Raw genomic sequence first — 12872 nt, forward strand, 5'->3', positions numbered from 1 at the left:
CTTAAGCTAAGACAGGTGAGATTCAGATTAGATGTTAGAAAAAATTTTCACTGTTTGGGTGGTCAGGTGGTGGAATAGGTTGTCCAGGAAAGAAGTGGAGTCACCAGCCCTGGAGGTGTTTGAGGCGTCTGGATCTGGCACTGGGTAATGTGGTTTAGCAGTTTAGGGGCTACAGGGGCAGTGCTGAGTGGACCATTGGAATGAAAAATCTTAAAAGGTCTCTTCCAACCTTGAAAATTCCGTGATTCCTGTGGGGCTTCACGGGGCCAGGTGCCCAGGCAGGCACATCGACAAAGGAGTGAACAAAGGTACCTGAACCGGTGGCGCAGTGTGCTCGGCACACAGAACCCTCGGCACACAGGGAGCCCTCACAAAGCCCAGAGAGAGCGCACAGAGAGAGCGCACAGAGCGCCCTCAGCACCGCCCGCTCCAGGCAGAGCCGCCTCAGCGGGGAGCGCGCCCCCCGCGCACGCGCGCGGGGCGGGGCGGGGCGCGTGCGCGGCGCGGGGCCGGCGCCGGGGGGTGCCGGTGCCGCGGCAGCGATGGCGGCGAGTGCCGGGATGGGCAAGGGCGCCTCTGGCTCCAGCTCCATTTCCAGTTCCGAGCGGCACGCCCGCCTCCTCCTGGCCCAGATCAACCGGCTGCGCGCCGGGCACAGCTTCTGCGATGTGCGGCTGGAGGTGGGCCCGGAGGCGTTCTCCGTGCACCGCCTGGTGCTGGCGGCCAGCAGCCCGTACTTCGCGGCGCTGTTCGCGGGAGGCATGAAGGAGTCCGGGCGGGACGTGGTGCGGATCGCGGGCGTGGAGGCGGACACCTTCCACACGCTGCTCGACTTCATCTACACAGGTGAGGGCTGGCGGCGGGGCGAGGGGCGGGTGCCCGGCGGCCGCAGGCTGGAGCGGGACCCCGCTGTGGTTTGGTGCCCGCAGGGGTGGTGAGCATCGCGGAGCACAACGTGCAGGAGCTCATCGTCGCCGCGGACATGCTGCAGCTCACCGAGGTGGTGGAGCTCTGCTGCGAGTTCCTCAAGGGCCAGATCGACCCGCTGAACTGCATCGGCCTCTTCCAGTTCTCCGAGCAGATCGCCTGTCACGACTTGATGGAGTTCACCGAGAGCTACATCCACGGGCACTTCCTGGAGGTGCAGAGCGGGGAGGAGTTCCTGGCGCTCACCAAGGAGCAGCTCGTGAAGATCCTGCGGAGCGAGGACCTGAGCATCGAGGACGAGTACCAGGTTTTCACAGCGGCGATGCAATGGATTCTGAAGGATGTGGGGAAAAGAAAGAAATATGTCGTAGAAGTACTGGAGCCTGTTCGATTCCCTCTGCTACCAGCACAAAGGCTGTTAAAATACATAGAAAGTAAGTGAAAGAAGGAATATCAGATACATGTATGTGAGCAAACCATGTGTTGTTCAGAGTTACTGGGCTTTGATGGACTATTCTTTACATTAATAACATCATGAGTGAAAATATTTATAGCAAACAAGCTCTATTTTTTAAAAAAAAAGTACAGCTAACAAAAAAATAAGCACATGTTGTTGAAAATGCCTTTTAAAAGTAACCCACATTGATTTGTCTGCTGTTGTAGGTGACGTTAGTAGTTTATCTACAGCTGAATTGCTTACAGTTTGTTACTTTTCACTGTGCCTTTTTTTAAATTCATCTCATTTTGTTCTTGTTCTGCTTATGTTACTCTTGAAGGTATTCCAGATTTCAGTCTTCGGGTGGCCCTGCAAACTCTGTTGAAAGAATATTGTGAAGTCTCTAAGTCTCCCAAAGAGAACAAGGTCAGCAGTTTTCTGCAGGCTTCTAAAGGTCGTCCCCGGAGGAAAGCCAGGAAGTACCTTTATGCAGTAGGTTAGAATGTGGCTGTTTGAACCTTATAAAACAAATGAAGTAGTATCTCAGAATGCAGTACTGAAGGAGATACTCAAGGATTTTTTTAAAAATCAAAATATAAAAAGATATCAAAATGTTTCATCATGGCCGAGTTATCATGTTAGCAGCTTTGATTACAATTTCACAGGAGTCCAGCATTCACATTTCTTGTCATTGTGACATGGCATTCAAAACCCAGATTAGCTGTTCAAAAATAATTTGCCTTGGGTGGAAATCTGCAAATCAGCAGAGGATTTAGCCAGGGGTCACTGCTGGAGTGGTGTATGCATATTCACTGCACATTTTGTTCAGTGCCTGAAGTTTTCTCTGTGCAGGACACTTTGGGTCTTATGATGAGATACTTGAAATTCCAAGTTTTCAGCAAAGCTGCAGGTTTATATTGGAAGGGAACATGTTTGTTTCACCCTATGGGCAGTAGCACAAGATTATTGAGCAAAGGCTGTTGGCTGATCCTTGTCTTCTACTGAAAACATAATTTCTAATATTTGTAGTGTTGTGGCATTAGCTCAGCCATTTCCGTGACCCTTAAGGCAACTGTTCTTCCTTGTATGCTGGATAAACGAAGTTACTTAGAAAAATCCAATTCCTTCTGGAAGTGGCTAATGGCTGTTAATGTAATAATTTTACTGGTTTAAGATATAGGAGCATGAGGATGAACAGGAGGCTCTTACTCGGCCTTTTCACTTGCTTTCCAGGTGGGTACACCCGGCTGCAGGGAGGACGCTGGAGTGACAGCAGAGCCCTCAGCTGTGTGGAGCGGTTTGACACCTTCAGCCACTACTGGACCACAGTGTCCTCTCTCCACCAGGCCCGGAGCGGGCTGGGGGTGGCTGTGGTGGGAGGAATGGTCTATGCCATTGGAGGTAACAGCAGAAATAAGCCTTCTTTCTTACATGAATGCTAGAGGACTCATGTATGGAGACTTTCAAAATTAATCTAATTTTAAGTGGTTTTGAGGATAATACAATTTTTAGGTGTAATAACAAAGGAATTGGGTTCCTTGATTCTCTCCTGTCACTGCTCTGTGAATGCCTGTTAGGGATCCTGTACTGGCCAGTTTTTACTAAGCTGCTCGCCCCTCATGGTGTAGCTACTGACAGGTTACCATATAGATGTGTGCAGATATACTCAGAGATGTTGGCTATTCTGGGGGCTTTGTGTACCACAACTAAATGGAATTTCTTTTCTTACTTAGTCTAGGAGAAACCCATAGCATAAAAGGCAGTGGCACAGGACAGACCACTTGTGCACTGCCTGCCTGGAAAGGCTCATTATGTCTGTTTGCACAAGGATGTGATGAGTAACTCTACCAAGTGCATCACAAAAGAATGCCTATGTACTGTTTTTGTCACTGCACAGCTCATTCTTTGGTCTTGAAAACCCAGTCAGTTGTGCTGAGGAGTAAAACGTGCAGCACTGTGGTTGTTTACCTCTCTGATGTATTCAGTAACATTTCAGGGAACTATTGATGAAAGTGGTTCCCAGTGATGATTCATGTATAATCATCTCTTTTTGTACATGGAGCTTTTGCTACATTGGGTGTTTCACCAAAAGATAAATCTTGTATTCAAATGTTGCCTGTCCTGGAAGAAGTTGAAGAATGTGTCCATATCTGCAGTCCAAAAGATTGCATTTCCCCTGACTCTTCCCTTTTCTTATGCAGGTGAGGACAACTCAATGATTTTTGACTGTACTGAATGCTATGATCCTGTCACTAAGCAATGGACAACCGTGGCTTCCATGAACCATCCCCGTTGTGCATTGGGTGTGTGCACATGCTATGGTGCCATCTATGCTTTGGGTAAGTTGTGGGGTTTTTCTAGGTGTAACTTCACCTAGATGTTAATTCATAGAGTTTGTGCATGGATTTGATCTTAAATATTACATCTTGGTGATACAAATTCGCAAACTTAAGTTTCGAAAAACAGCTGTATCCCTGTATCCATAAATATTAACATATATGCTAAATCTCTGTGGATTAGTTATTGTTTATTTATAATTTATTTCCATTGTAGACTGACTGCATGCTGATTTCAGAATTTGTCCTCGAACAGTCCACTGCATGTCTAAAAATGCAGCTAATACACAATTTCATGCCATTAAATTCCTTCCTGTGTTTGCTTTTATTTGCAGGAGGCTGGGTTGGAGCAGAGATTGGCAACACAATTGAAAGATTTGATCCTGAAGAGAATAGTTGGGATGTGGTGGGAAGCATGGCTAAGCCCCGTTACTGCTTTGGGTGTTGTGAAATGCAAGGTGAATATTGTTAAGTTTATATCCCTAAATAGTTTCAACAGCCATTAGATTCTGAAGCTTTATGTCTCAGTCATGAATTCTTACCTTTGGCTTGTACTGAGCTCTCAGTCACACATGCTTGTGCCTCACTTGCTTGTTGTTCTAATAGTCTATTTTTAATTCTGCAGAATTCAAAGACTATAATGTTCTCTCATCTCCTGCCTTTTATCTCACAAAAAGTTTTTACATGGCTGCCAGTATGGTTATGCAGCTAGTCTTTTAGCAGTTGATTGTTCTTTCTGATACTGCTTCTATTTATCTTCCATATTTGGGTTTGCATGTTTCTCTTTGTGACAATCTGAAGACTTGCCACAAGTTATTTTAAGACAGACATGTCTAAATACTTGATCAATAAATGTGCTTACTAAGTATTTGATCCTGGCCAGGTCAACAGTTACAACCTTCTGAATTCCTTCCCCTTCACTTAATTAATTTTTGCTTTCCTCAGAGCTTCTAGTGCTCAGGCTTCAAGCTGCTCATGCAAAAACTTTATGTATTCTACTACTTAGCAAAAGGAGGATTTTCTGACATTCTTTAATTATTTTAATGTCAGGCTGAAACTTGTGTTGTGACAGTAATTTTCTGTCTGTATTATGAAGCCTAAAAGAGGAGAAACTGTTTCTGCAGGTTTGATTTATGTCATTGGTGGTATCAGCAGTGAAGGAGTAGAGCTGCGTTCTGTTGAAGTCTACGACCCCATCTCTAAACGCTGGTCTGAGCTGGCTCCAATGGGCACCCGAAGAGCCTATCTTGGTGTAGCTGCTCTCAACGATTGTATCTATGCTGTGGGAGGCTGGAATGAATCCCAGGATGCACTTGCTAGTGTAGAAAGATACTCATTCGAAGAGGTATGGCAGAGTCCCTTCTTTTCATAAATGTAGATTGCATCAGCTTTGTGTAAGATGCTATAGAGCTTCCTTTCTTTAAAAAGAAAAAGCTGGAAATTCCATTTCCTTTTCACTACTGGCTGGGAATCTTGACTGAAAAAAAGCTTTGGTGATCTCAGGGTCTGTCCTAAGTAGTTGTCATGGTTTAATTATGCACAGATATACTGTAGTTTGGCAAATATTTCTTAGGGTTAAGATGAGAGGATAGACTTCCCCTCTGGAATAGAAAGCTCAATAATCTGAATAGAGAGAAAAAACCCATTGTAAAGGTAAGAGTTACCTTTTATTGCAAAATTTGAGGATCTTCTGCATCAAAATGTAGTGGTGTTTCAGCATGACTAGAAGAAGATAACTTTTTTCCAGACTGTTATTGCTCATGTTCTTATGATATTCTTTGGAAGAGTAACTACTCTTAAAAGCAGAACATAATCCCATGTGACATCTGTTTTGCTTTTCAAATTGAATCTAATTTTCCTGTTTCCCCCACCTCAAACTATACCATGCTCTACTTTAGAGACTGACTGCATCTTGCAGTGACTGAAGAAAGGGAGGGGTGTTGTGTGCAGACATTATGGCATCTGCTCTTTAGAGATTACCACAGTTTGGACCCCTTGTCAAAGTGTTGTCATTCCTGTCTTGGTAATCCTCTGGATACTGTAAACATACAGCAGTTAAGCCTGTGAAGTATATACACAGTGTTCTTTGTATATGTTTCAGTCTTTTAAGCTTTAAAAGTTATTTTAGCAGAATCAGAGCTTGCCCTAAAGCTATTTCTTCATGTTTCACCTTTTTGTTAGGAAAAGTGGGCTGAAGTTGCATCGATGAAGATCCCAAGAGCTGGTGTTTGTGTTGTGGCTGTGAATGGACTTCTCTATGCCTCAGGAGGCCGAGCTCCCAGTCCTGATTTTGCTGCTCCAGTAACCTCTGACTCTGTTGAAGTTTATAACCCTCACATGGACAGCTGGACTGAAATTGCCAACATGATCACCAGCCGCTGCGAAGGAGGCGTAGCTGTGCTGTAAAACACAAAGAAGAAAACTCATTCAAGGAATGAGTCAATTATGTCTCCACAGATTTCCTGTTTCATTGGTCAGAAACCTTTTTTAACACAGGAGCTTCAGTGGAGAATTAGATCAGAGGGATTTTCCTGAGCAAAAGGAAAAGCCCTTCAAAGTAAATTGGCTTATCCAGTGTCTGTCTCAGGAAGTATTCTGTTAAAGAGTAGGAATGCCTCTTAGAACTGGATTAAACTCACTGAAATAAATGGTGAATTTGCCCTGTAAAAATCTGAAGAAATAATTCCAACACATTAGAGACATTAATCGGGTTGTTACTGAGCTGGCACTTTGGCCAGACTTGCAATCTGGAAGTGGGTTACTGTCAACAGCTAGGAGTTACCTGTTGGTAAGATCAGATGGGTTATTTGGATGGCATTAGTTCTTTTTCTGGCAGAAAACAAGGAAGAGAAGATAACACACAGGAAAGACTTTATGCATCTACTTAGGACCTTAATTCATTTAAGCCTCTTTTCTGTGGCTGGACATAGTGGGCATTAAATATGAATTGGATCTTTACTTTCTGGCCACTCCACAAATTGGAATGGTGAGTGGATGAGAATTTCCTATTCTGGAAGGTTATCTTCACAGTTCTATTAATGCCATTCCCCTACAGCACTGGCTTTTCTTCTCAGTGGTGTCAGTGATGCCAGTAGAGCTCTGTTTTGTGTAAGCCCTGGTGAATTTTAAATGCAGATGCTATTCATTAGATTGGCTATTCTGTTTAGGACTGCTCTTAGTATAAAAACACAGGGAAAGGCTCTTGCCCCCATATTTTTCCCCCATAGTCAAATGTGTTTTTACTCTGTGTGACACATGCTGAGACTTGGTATTGAATACTTGCAGTTCTACAAGACCACTATATCTTGTATCCTGCCTCATCCAAATTTGAGCCAGTGGAGCTTTCTGTGATATAATTAGCTGCATTTAGCATTAAACTGATGATATCAGTGTGCTCTTAAGGACTTTGTCTGTAGCTCAGACACACTTAGTAAAACAATACTACAAGGAATTTGGAGTTATTTCTAGATTCAACTTGTTTCTTGCACACTTTGGCTGCATTTTCAGCACAGCTGTGGATGATTTGGATGAAGACTGAAGTGAGGCTGCTTGCATTTTGATAGACAGTGTTATTCTGGAACAACAAACCACAACTGGATTGTCACAAAACAGGAAGCCTGGCACTGTGTAGACAAAGGAGCATTCATGCTGTTTAGTTCAATATCCCCTGTGTAAAATTAACAAGTTGTTACATGATAAATCCTCCAAGGTGACTGTTGCAGGTACCTTAATAATCAAGGTCCTAAAATCTAACATAAAGTTGGGCTAAAACATGCTAGATGACGCAGAGTTTCACTAATTGTTCCATAATCTTGTGTGTGCTTTTACTTCAAAGAATTTATTATGTGTCTGAATTAGTGGTTTGATTTTTTTCAAGTATGAGCTTGTTTAAACTGTTTTTCATAATAAAATGTATTTTCAGAACTGACTGGAATGTTCTTGAAGAGGTTGCTTCCATAACTTAGTAAACTATATTACTACCACTTTCATATAATAGGTAATTTTTTCTTTTTATTGGAAAACATATTTCCCAGTAAAACACTAGGGAAAGGTTGGTTATAAATTTTGATTATTTGAGTGGTGGAATTAACAAGCTTCTATAGTAAAATACTCATGTATTTTTCTTCTCAGTGTAAAATAACTCAGACTTCTTGGGAGTATGTCTTGCCAGCTCTATTCAGCCCTCTGTGGGATGAAATTACAGATAATATTTCATAGTCTTTCTTATTTGTATTTCAGGATCCCTCTTGGAACCGTTTGAGAAACACTACCTTAGCCGTATTTTATTAGTTTGGTAACTACAGGTTTACTTCTGATCCCTGTTAACTTTCTGGTTTAATGGAGCTTGAGGGAATCTGCAGTTGTCTGAAATAACTGATTCTGTTATGTTTGAATGAAACTTCAAAGCTGGTTGATTATGGTCTCTGATCATCAGCACCTCTTTTACCTAATCAAGATAAAGACAGGACTCTTCTCTGGACCCATGTTAAAAGATGCCATGTCTAAATAAGAAGGAATAGAAAAACCATTTTTATTCACAAACTCAATTTTATTTCCTTTATGTTCAGAAAGCTCTGAAATATATTGTTTAATAGGGTACTTTCATAGTTCAGTGTAGAGCAACTGATACCCATAAGTGCTTAGTAAGTTGTTTAACATACAAACGTTAACAGATTGCAAAAGGGAGAGTCTGATGTACAGAGCTGCTCTTTCAGCAACATCATACAAGATGGTTCCATCTCCAGGACAGGCAGGTTTCTTAAACATCTGTTCTTTGCAGAACAAAAAACGTTAAGGGACAACATGTGCTTTACTTGATGTAGAACAATGAAGAATAGAGCTTTAACAGAACTATGAGGATTATCTGGTCCTAAGACCACGTGTGGATGTAATTTTCAGCTTTCTTCCTGCATCTTACACTGCTCTTAACTACTACTGATAAAAAGCTTACAAGAAATATGCCCACATCCCATTTCATAGGTTTCTTGAGGTAGTTGACACAAAAAAGAAATCTATGTGACTTAGATTTTATCTTCTACTAAATGATGTACTAGGGGGAGTCAAGTACAGAGAGCATATGCTTCTGCAGTGGTTTCAGTAATAGCCCCATCACGGAGGATTTGCAGGCCACATACAAGCCCGTTGGTACCTGTCCAAATGTATGGATTCTTAGGAGGGAGATGACAAGCTCAGTCCCATTTCAGTCCCATTATCTGATCCCTCAGTGCCAGCACTCAAGTCCTTGTGTCATAGCATACGTTAACAGTCCTTTCATTTAGGAGTATGGCAGATCTTTATGGCTGTGTTGCATGCAGCTTCCTTTGCCAGGCAGCCCTAAATCCAAAAATCTACAAACAGGTGGCTCCAACAGCCTTTTTAATTTCAGTAAGCCTGAGCAGGAATTTCACCTTCCATCCCCTGTAGCACCTTGTCAGCCATACAAAGCTTCCTCTTCAGCTTTTCCCCATTCCACCACAGCAGCTGAATGACACATTTCAGGTGAGTGCTGACCTTGGCTTGCCACTACAAACAAATCTCACCTGTCCTTTCTTATCTGCCAGCGCACTGAGCGCTTCCTCACACAGCATTCCTGGAAGGGTCCAGGCTGGATGGGGCTTTGAGCAGCCTGATCTGGTGGAAGGTGTCCCTGTGTACAGCAGGGGACTGGAATGAGAAGATCTTTCAGGCCCCTTCTGACCCAAACCATTCTGGGATTCTGTGACTTTCAGCACCTCCTCTGAAAATAGGAGTGAAGTAAGAGTCTTGTTCCACAACACAACAACTGAGTAGAATGTGTTTCTGCATAATGCTCTGCTACTTCTTTAAACACCAAACTAGAACTGCTTTCACCTTGTTACTGTTGTTTTCCACACCTCAGAACATGATTACACATTACAGTCAAACTTTCATAGTTTGAAATGTTAGTCACAGTCATGAATAGTCATTAAATGCTTTCATAGTTCAGCACAGAGTAATTCATACCCATTTCATTTTGAATCTTCATTCTAAATTCCTAGAGCAGCAACACCTCATTCAGATTCTTTGTTCTACAGATAAGGGCAGACTCATGCCTGCCTTGGAAGTAATTGCTATTTACAATACTTCCCTCCTGAACTAGCTTCAAAATCAGTTGGAAAATAATTTTGCTTCAAGAATAAGCATCTTCATCTCTGCCATCATACAACTTCTAAGCACAAATCAGTCTTTATTTCTCCTGGAACTCCATACAAATGCCTTATTCATTTATGTTCTGCTGTGTTTTTCTATCATCACTTTGCTCCCCTTCTAAGAAAGCTTTCAGTGCTACAGTGGCCAACAGGGATAATATCATCACCATTGTTCCCACTACCCTCAGTACTTTAAACCACCTGGGGTAAGGAGGAAGAAGGGAAGTGTCATAATGCAGCGCTATCCCTAAGGCCACCGTGAGCATCACTGCTCCCTGAGTGACATCTTTGAAAAGCAGGGCTTGGCAGGCAAGCAGAGCAGGAACTGTGCCATTAGCCAGGTTCAGCCAGTCTGGCTTGGCTGGGCTGTTTGCTGGGAGAGCAAAGCCCCACCTCATTCCCCCGAGGAAGGAGGCTGTGGCAGCACCGTAGGCGACCTGAGCAAAGGCCAGCTCTGGGCTGTAGGTGCCCTGCGTAGCCATGGCCAGCGGCACAGCCACAAACGGGATTAGCCCCCCCAGGCTTAAATAAAGGGCTGGCTTGGGACAATCCTTCAGAGATCCCAGGTCTTCTTGTGGCTCTGCCTCAGATTCTGCAGGGGTTTTCTCCTTGGAGATGGGGAGAGAGGTGTGGAAAGCCCGGAGCTGGGCTGTGTAAACTGATGCTGGTTTGAGGCTCAGGGGTGTGGAGAGAGGACGTGCACATCCCTGCAGCTGGAGGACCAAGGAAGAGCAGGCTGTCTTATTCTTCCCCTGGAGCAGCAGACTGGGGCCAGGTAACTTCTGCAGCTGCAAGCACAAAACTTGTTCTGAACACCGCACAGTGCAGGCTTACAGACCCGCAGGTACTTAAACAAGCTCCTGAATATTGTACCAAGTGGTTTTCCAGTCAGGTCACAGCACAGCTGTGTTTGCTTCTGAATTTCAAGTGGTTTTAACTAAACTAATGAAGGCACCCAGTGCAGCTGATGAAGAGCAACTGGGCTCTGCAGAGTGCACAAGCAAAGCTTACTCAGTGCCCACTATCCCTCCCCACACATTTTCTTTGAAGATGTATCAATCCTCCTCCGAGTAAAATATAAAACAGTTTCATATAGAAACAGAATGAGGTCACCCCAGAAACCAGCTACTGTCCCCTCACTACTCCATAAAGAAATGATAGGAAAAAAAGACTTTGAGACAATAAAACTTGATAAAAGAAATAGCTTTGCCTAAAAGTGTTGTAGAAATGAACTATTCCAGAAAAGATGAGTGACACACTCCAACTTGGAAGCCACCTTTTTTTTTCAAAGCTGCAGTCCTATCTTTTGCTATTTTACTTTTAAATAAATCAGAAAAAAAAAATCCTTCAGTAACTTACTTTGAAAGGTGTGTTGAAGCAGCATCGTTGTATGAGAGGAAACATATTTGTTTTGTCAATGTCCTAAAACAGAAAAATTCAGAAAAAGGTCTGAAACCAATGAATCACTGAGCTGGTCTGATGCCCAAAGTTCAGTCACAGTCTGCATTTACCAAATACAAGAGTACAAGAGTCATATATTTAAAGAGATATGTGTGTGTGTGTATATATATATATATATATATATATATATATATAACATATGTATTCAATCAGTACTTGCCCACTACAGAATACTTAGTTTCAAGCAGCAAGCAGCTCTGTGAGCTGAAATTCTAAAGTTGTATTGACTGTTGCAAGAACAATTTCTAGTTAAAAAACTGAGTATCAGGGAACAGGTGATGGCTTCCCGTTCGTGGATCATCTCCTCTTCAAGGGATAAATGGCTTCACAAAGCTTATAAAGGAACAATTCCTCACACGTGGGAAAAGCGATCACTAGTAAAAAAAGGAGCAGAAAAGGCATCCCATGCAAGCTGCAGGTAAGCTCCCTGCCGGGGTACGACACCCACCAGGGGAAGGTGGGACTCCGCAGTTCCCGGTCCTGCTACGCTGGGAGAGAAAGCCAGACTGCCCTGCCGGAGGGCGAAGGGAGCGGAGGATATACGTTCAGTCCAGAGGGAGAAGGAGCCGCTCTGCCGAGCGGGCAGGACTCGCCGGGCGCTGCCGCCACCCCGGACCCGCCAGCTGTGGCGGCTTCCGGTGCCCTCATAAGCGCTCCGACGGCGCCCGGTGCTAACGCGCTACCGGTCCGGCCGGGAACCGGCACGGCCCACCGTGTTCTGCCGGGCCGCGGAAGGCCCCACCGAGCCGATACCGGGGGCAGCAGCGCCGGTCACTCTTAGCCCAAAGGCCGCAGCCGGCCTGGCGGAGGAGCGACACCCTGCCCGTGGGACAGAACCTGTCCTGGGGAGCTGTGCAGCCGTTCCTGCTTTCTGGCTTCCGGCATCACCGCATCGGGCAAGCCTTTCACAAGAGGACTACAAATCCCAAGCGCCCTGCGGCGCGCCGCCCGCCTATCCGCACGGCGGAGATGGCGAGTAGTCTCCTGGGACGCGTAGTCTGAGGCCGCTTCCGACGGGCGGTGCCGGGGGCCGCGCGAGCCGCCGCTCCTGATTGGTGGGGCGGGAGGCGCGGGGGCCGGGGCGGGGGCAGGGAGGGGGAGCCGGGGGGCGTGTCCCTTCCGCGTGCTCGGCCCCGCCCCGCGCGCGCGCGGGCCCCGCCCCCTCCGGCCCCCGGCCGGGCAGGGCTGGGCGGCCATTTTGGGCAGAGCTTTGTTATGGTTGTGGGGCCGCCGGAGCCGCGCCAGGGCCCGCCCGGTGAGTGCGGCCCCCGCGCCGCCCCCTCCGCGCCCCCCGCGCCCCCTCCGTCTCCACTTGGCCCCCGCCGCCCCCAGGCCCGCCCCGCCGCCCCCCGCGGCATCGCGGGCTCGGTGCGGCCCGGGAGCGGCCTCCCGCCAGGCCGGGCCCCCCCACCCCCTCCCCCCCGCGCTCGGTCCCGCGGCCGCGGCGGCTCCGGGGCGGCAGCGCGAGGGCCCCGCGGGCAGGGCCGGGCCGGGGCGGGCGGCGGGGCCGGGGCTCTGCGGGTTATTGTTTCCTGTGCAGCCGGG

General features: G+C 46.0%; 3 protein-coding genes across 3 annotated transcripts in view; 2 read left to right on the top strand and 1 right to left on the bottom strand.

The window, feature by feature from the left end:
* Nucleotides 1–505: 505 nt before the first annotated feature.
* IPP (intracisternal A particle-promoted polypeptide) lies at nucleotides 506–7627 on the top strand. The gene is made up of 8 exons (XM_021528626.2): nucleotides 506–846; nucleotides 930–1361; nucleotides 1704–1859; nucleotides 2597–2764; nucleotides 3565–3702; nucleotides 4035–4157; nucleotides 4824–5044; nucleotides 5881–7627. Exons 1-8 carry the CDS (start codon nucleotides 543–545, stop codon nucleotides 6103–6105), a joined length of 1767 nt encoding a protein of 588 aa, XP_021384301.1. The 5' UTR covers nucleotides 506–542; the 3' UTR covers nucleotides 6106–7627.
* A 600-nt stretch (nucleotides 7628–8227) lies between these two features.
* TMEM69 (transmembrane protein 69) lies at nucleotides 8228–11960 on the bottom strand. Its single transcript, XM_021524935.2, has 3 exons — nucleotides 11776–11960; nucleotides 11226–11288; nucleotides 8228–10654 (listed from the first exon to the last, which is right to left on the bottom strand). The coding sequence occupies exons 2-3, from the start codon at nucleotides 11268–11270 to the stop codon at nucleotides 9935–9937; spliced, it is 765 nt and encodes a 254-aa protein (XP_021380610.2). The 5' UTR covers nucleotides 11271–11288; nucleotides 11776–11960; the 3' UTR covers nucleotides 8228–9934.
* Nucleotides 11961–12489: 529 nt separating this feature from the next.
* The window catches only part of GPBP1L1 (GC-rich promoter binding protein 1 like 1), a 31163-nt gene continuing 30780 nt past the window's right edge, over nucleotides 12490–12872 (top strand). The window contains exon 1 of the mRNA XM_021528612.2: nucleotides 12490–12582. The gene's annotated coding sequence lies outside the window, so the exon portion shown is untranslated. The remainder of the gene's footprint in view (nucleotides 12583–12872) is intronic.

This window comes from Lonchura striata, chromosome 9 (assembly GCF_046129695.1).
Source record: "Lonchura striata isolate bLonStr1 chromosome 9, bLonStr1.mat, whole genome shotgun sequence".
NCBI classification, from domain to species: domain Eukaryota; kingdom Metazoa; phylum Chordata; class Aves; order Passeriformes; family Estrildidae; genus Lonchura; species Lonchura striata.

What these genes read in the sequence shown, in the direction of transcription:
- TMEM69 (XM_021524935.2), bottom strand. Translation starts at nt 11,270, where the DNA reads ATGTTTCCTCTCATACAACGATGCTGCTTCAACACACCTTTCAAA. An exon ending in GCTTCAACACACCTTTCAAA is followed by an intron (nt 10,655 to 11,225) that starts GTAAGTTACTGA and finishes TTGTGCTTGCAG; the next exon opens with CTGCAGAAGTTACCTGGCCC.
- IPP (XM_021528626.2), top strand. Translation starts at nt 543, where the DNA reads ATGGCGGCGAGTGCCGGGATGGGCAAGGGCGCCTCTGGCTCCAGCTCC. An exon ending in GAAGTACCTTTATGCAGTAG is followed by an intron (nt 1,860 to 2,596) that starts GTTAGAATGTGG and finishes CTTGCTTTCCAG; the next exon opens with GTGGGTACACCCGGCTGCAG. An exon ending in TGGGTGTTGTGAAATGCAAG is followed by an intron (nt 4,158 to 4,823) that starts GTGAATATTGTT and finishes CTGTTTCTGCAG; the next exon opens with GTTTGATTTATGTCATTGGT.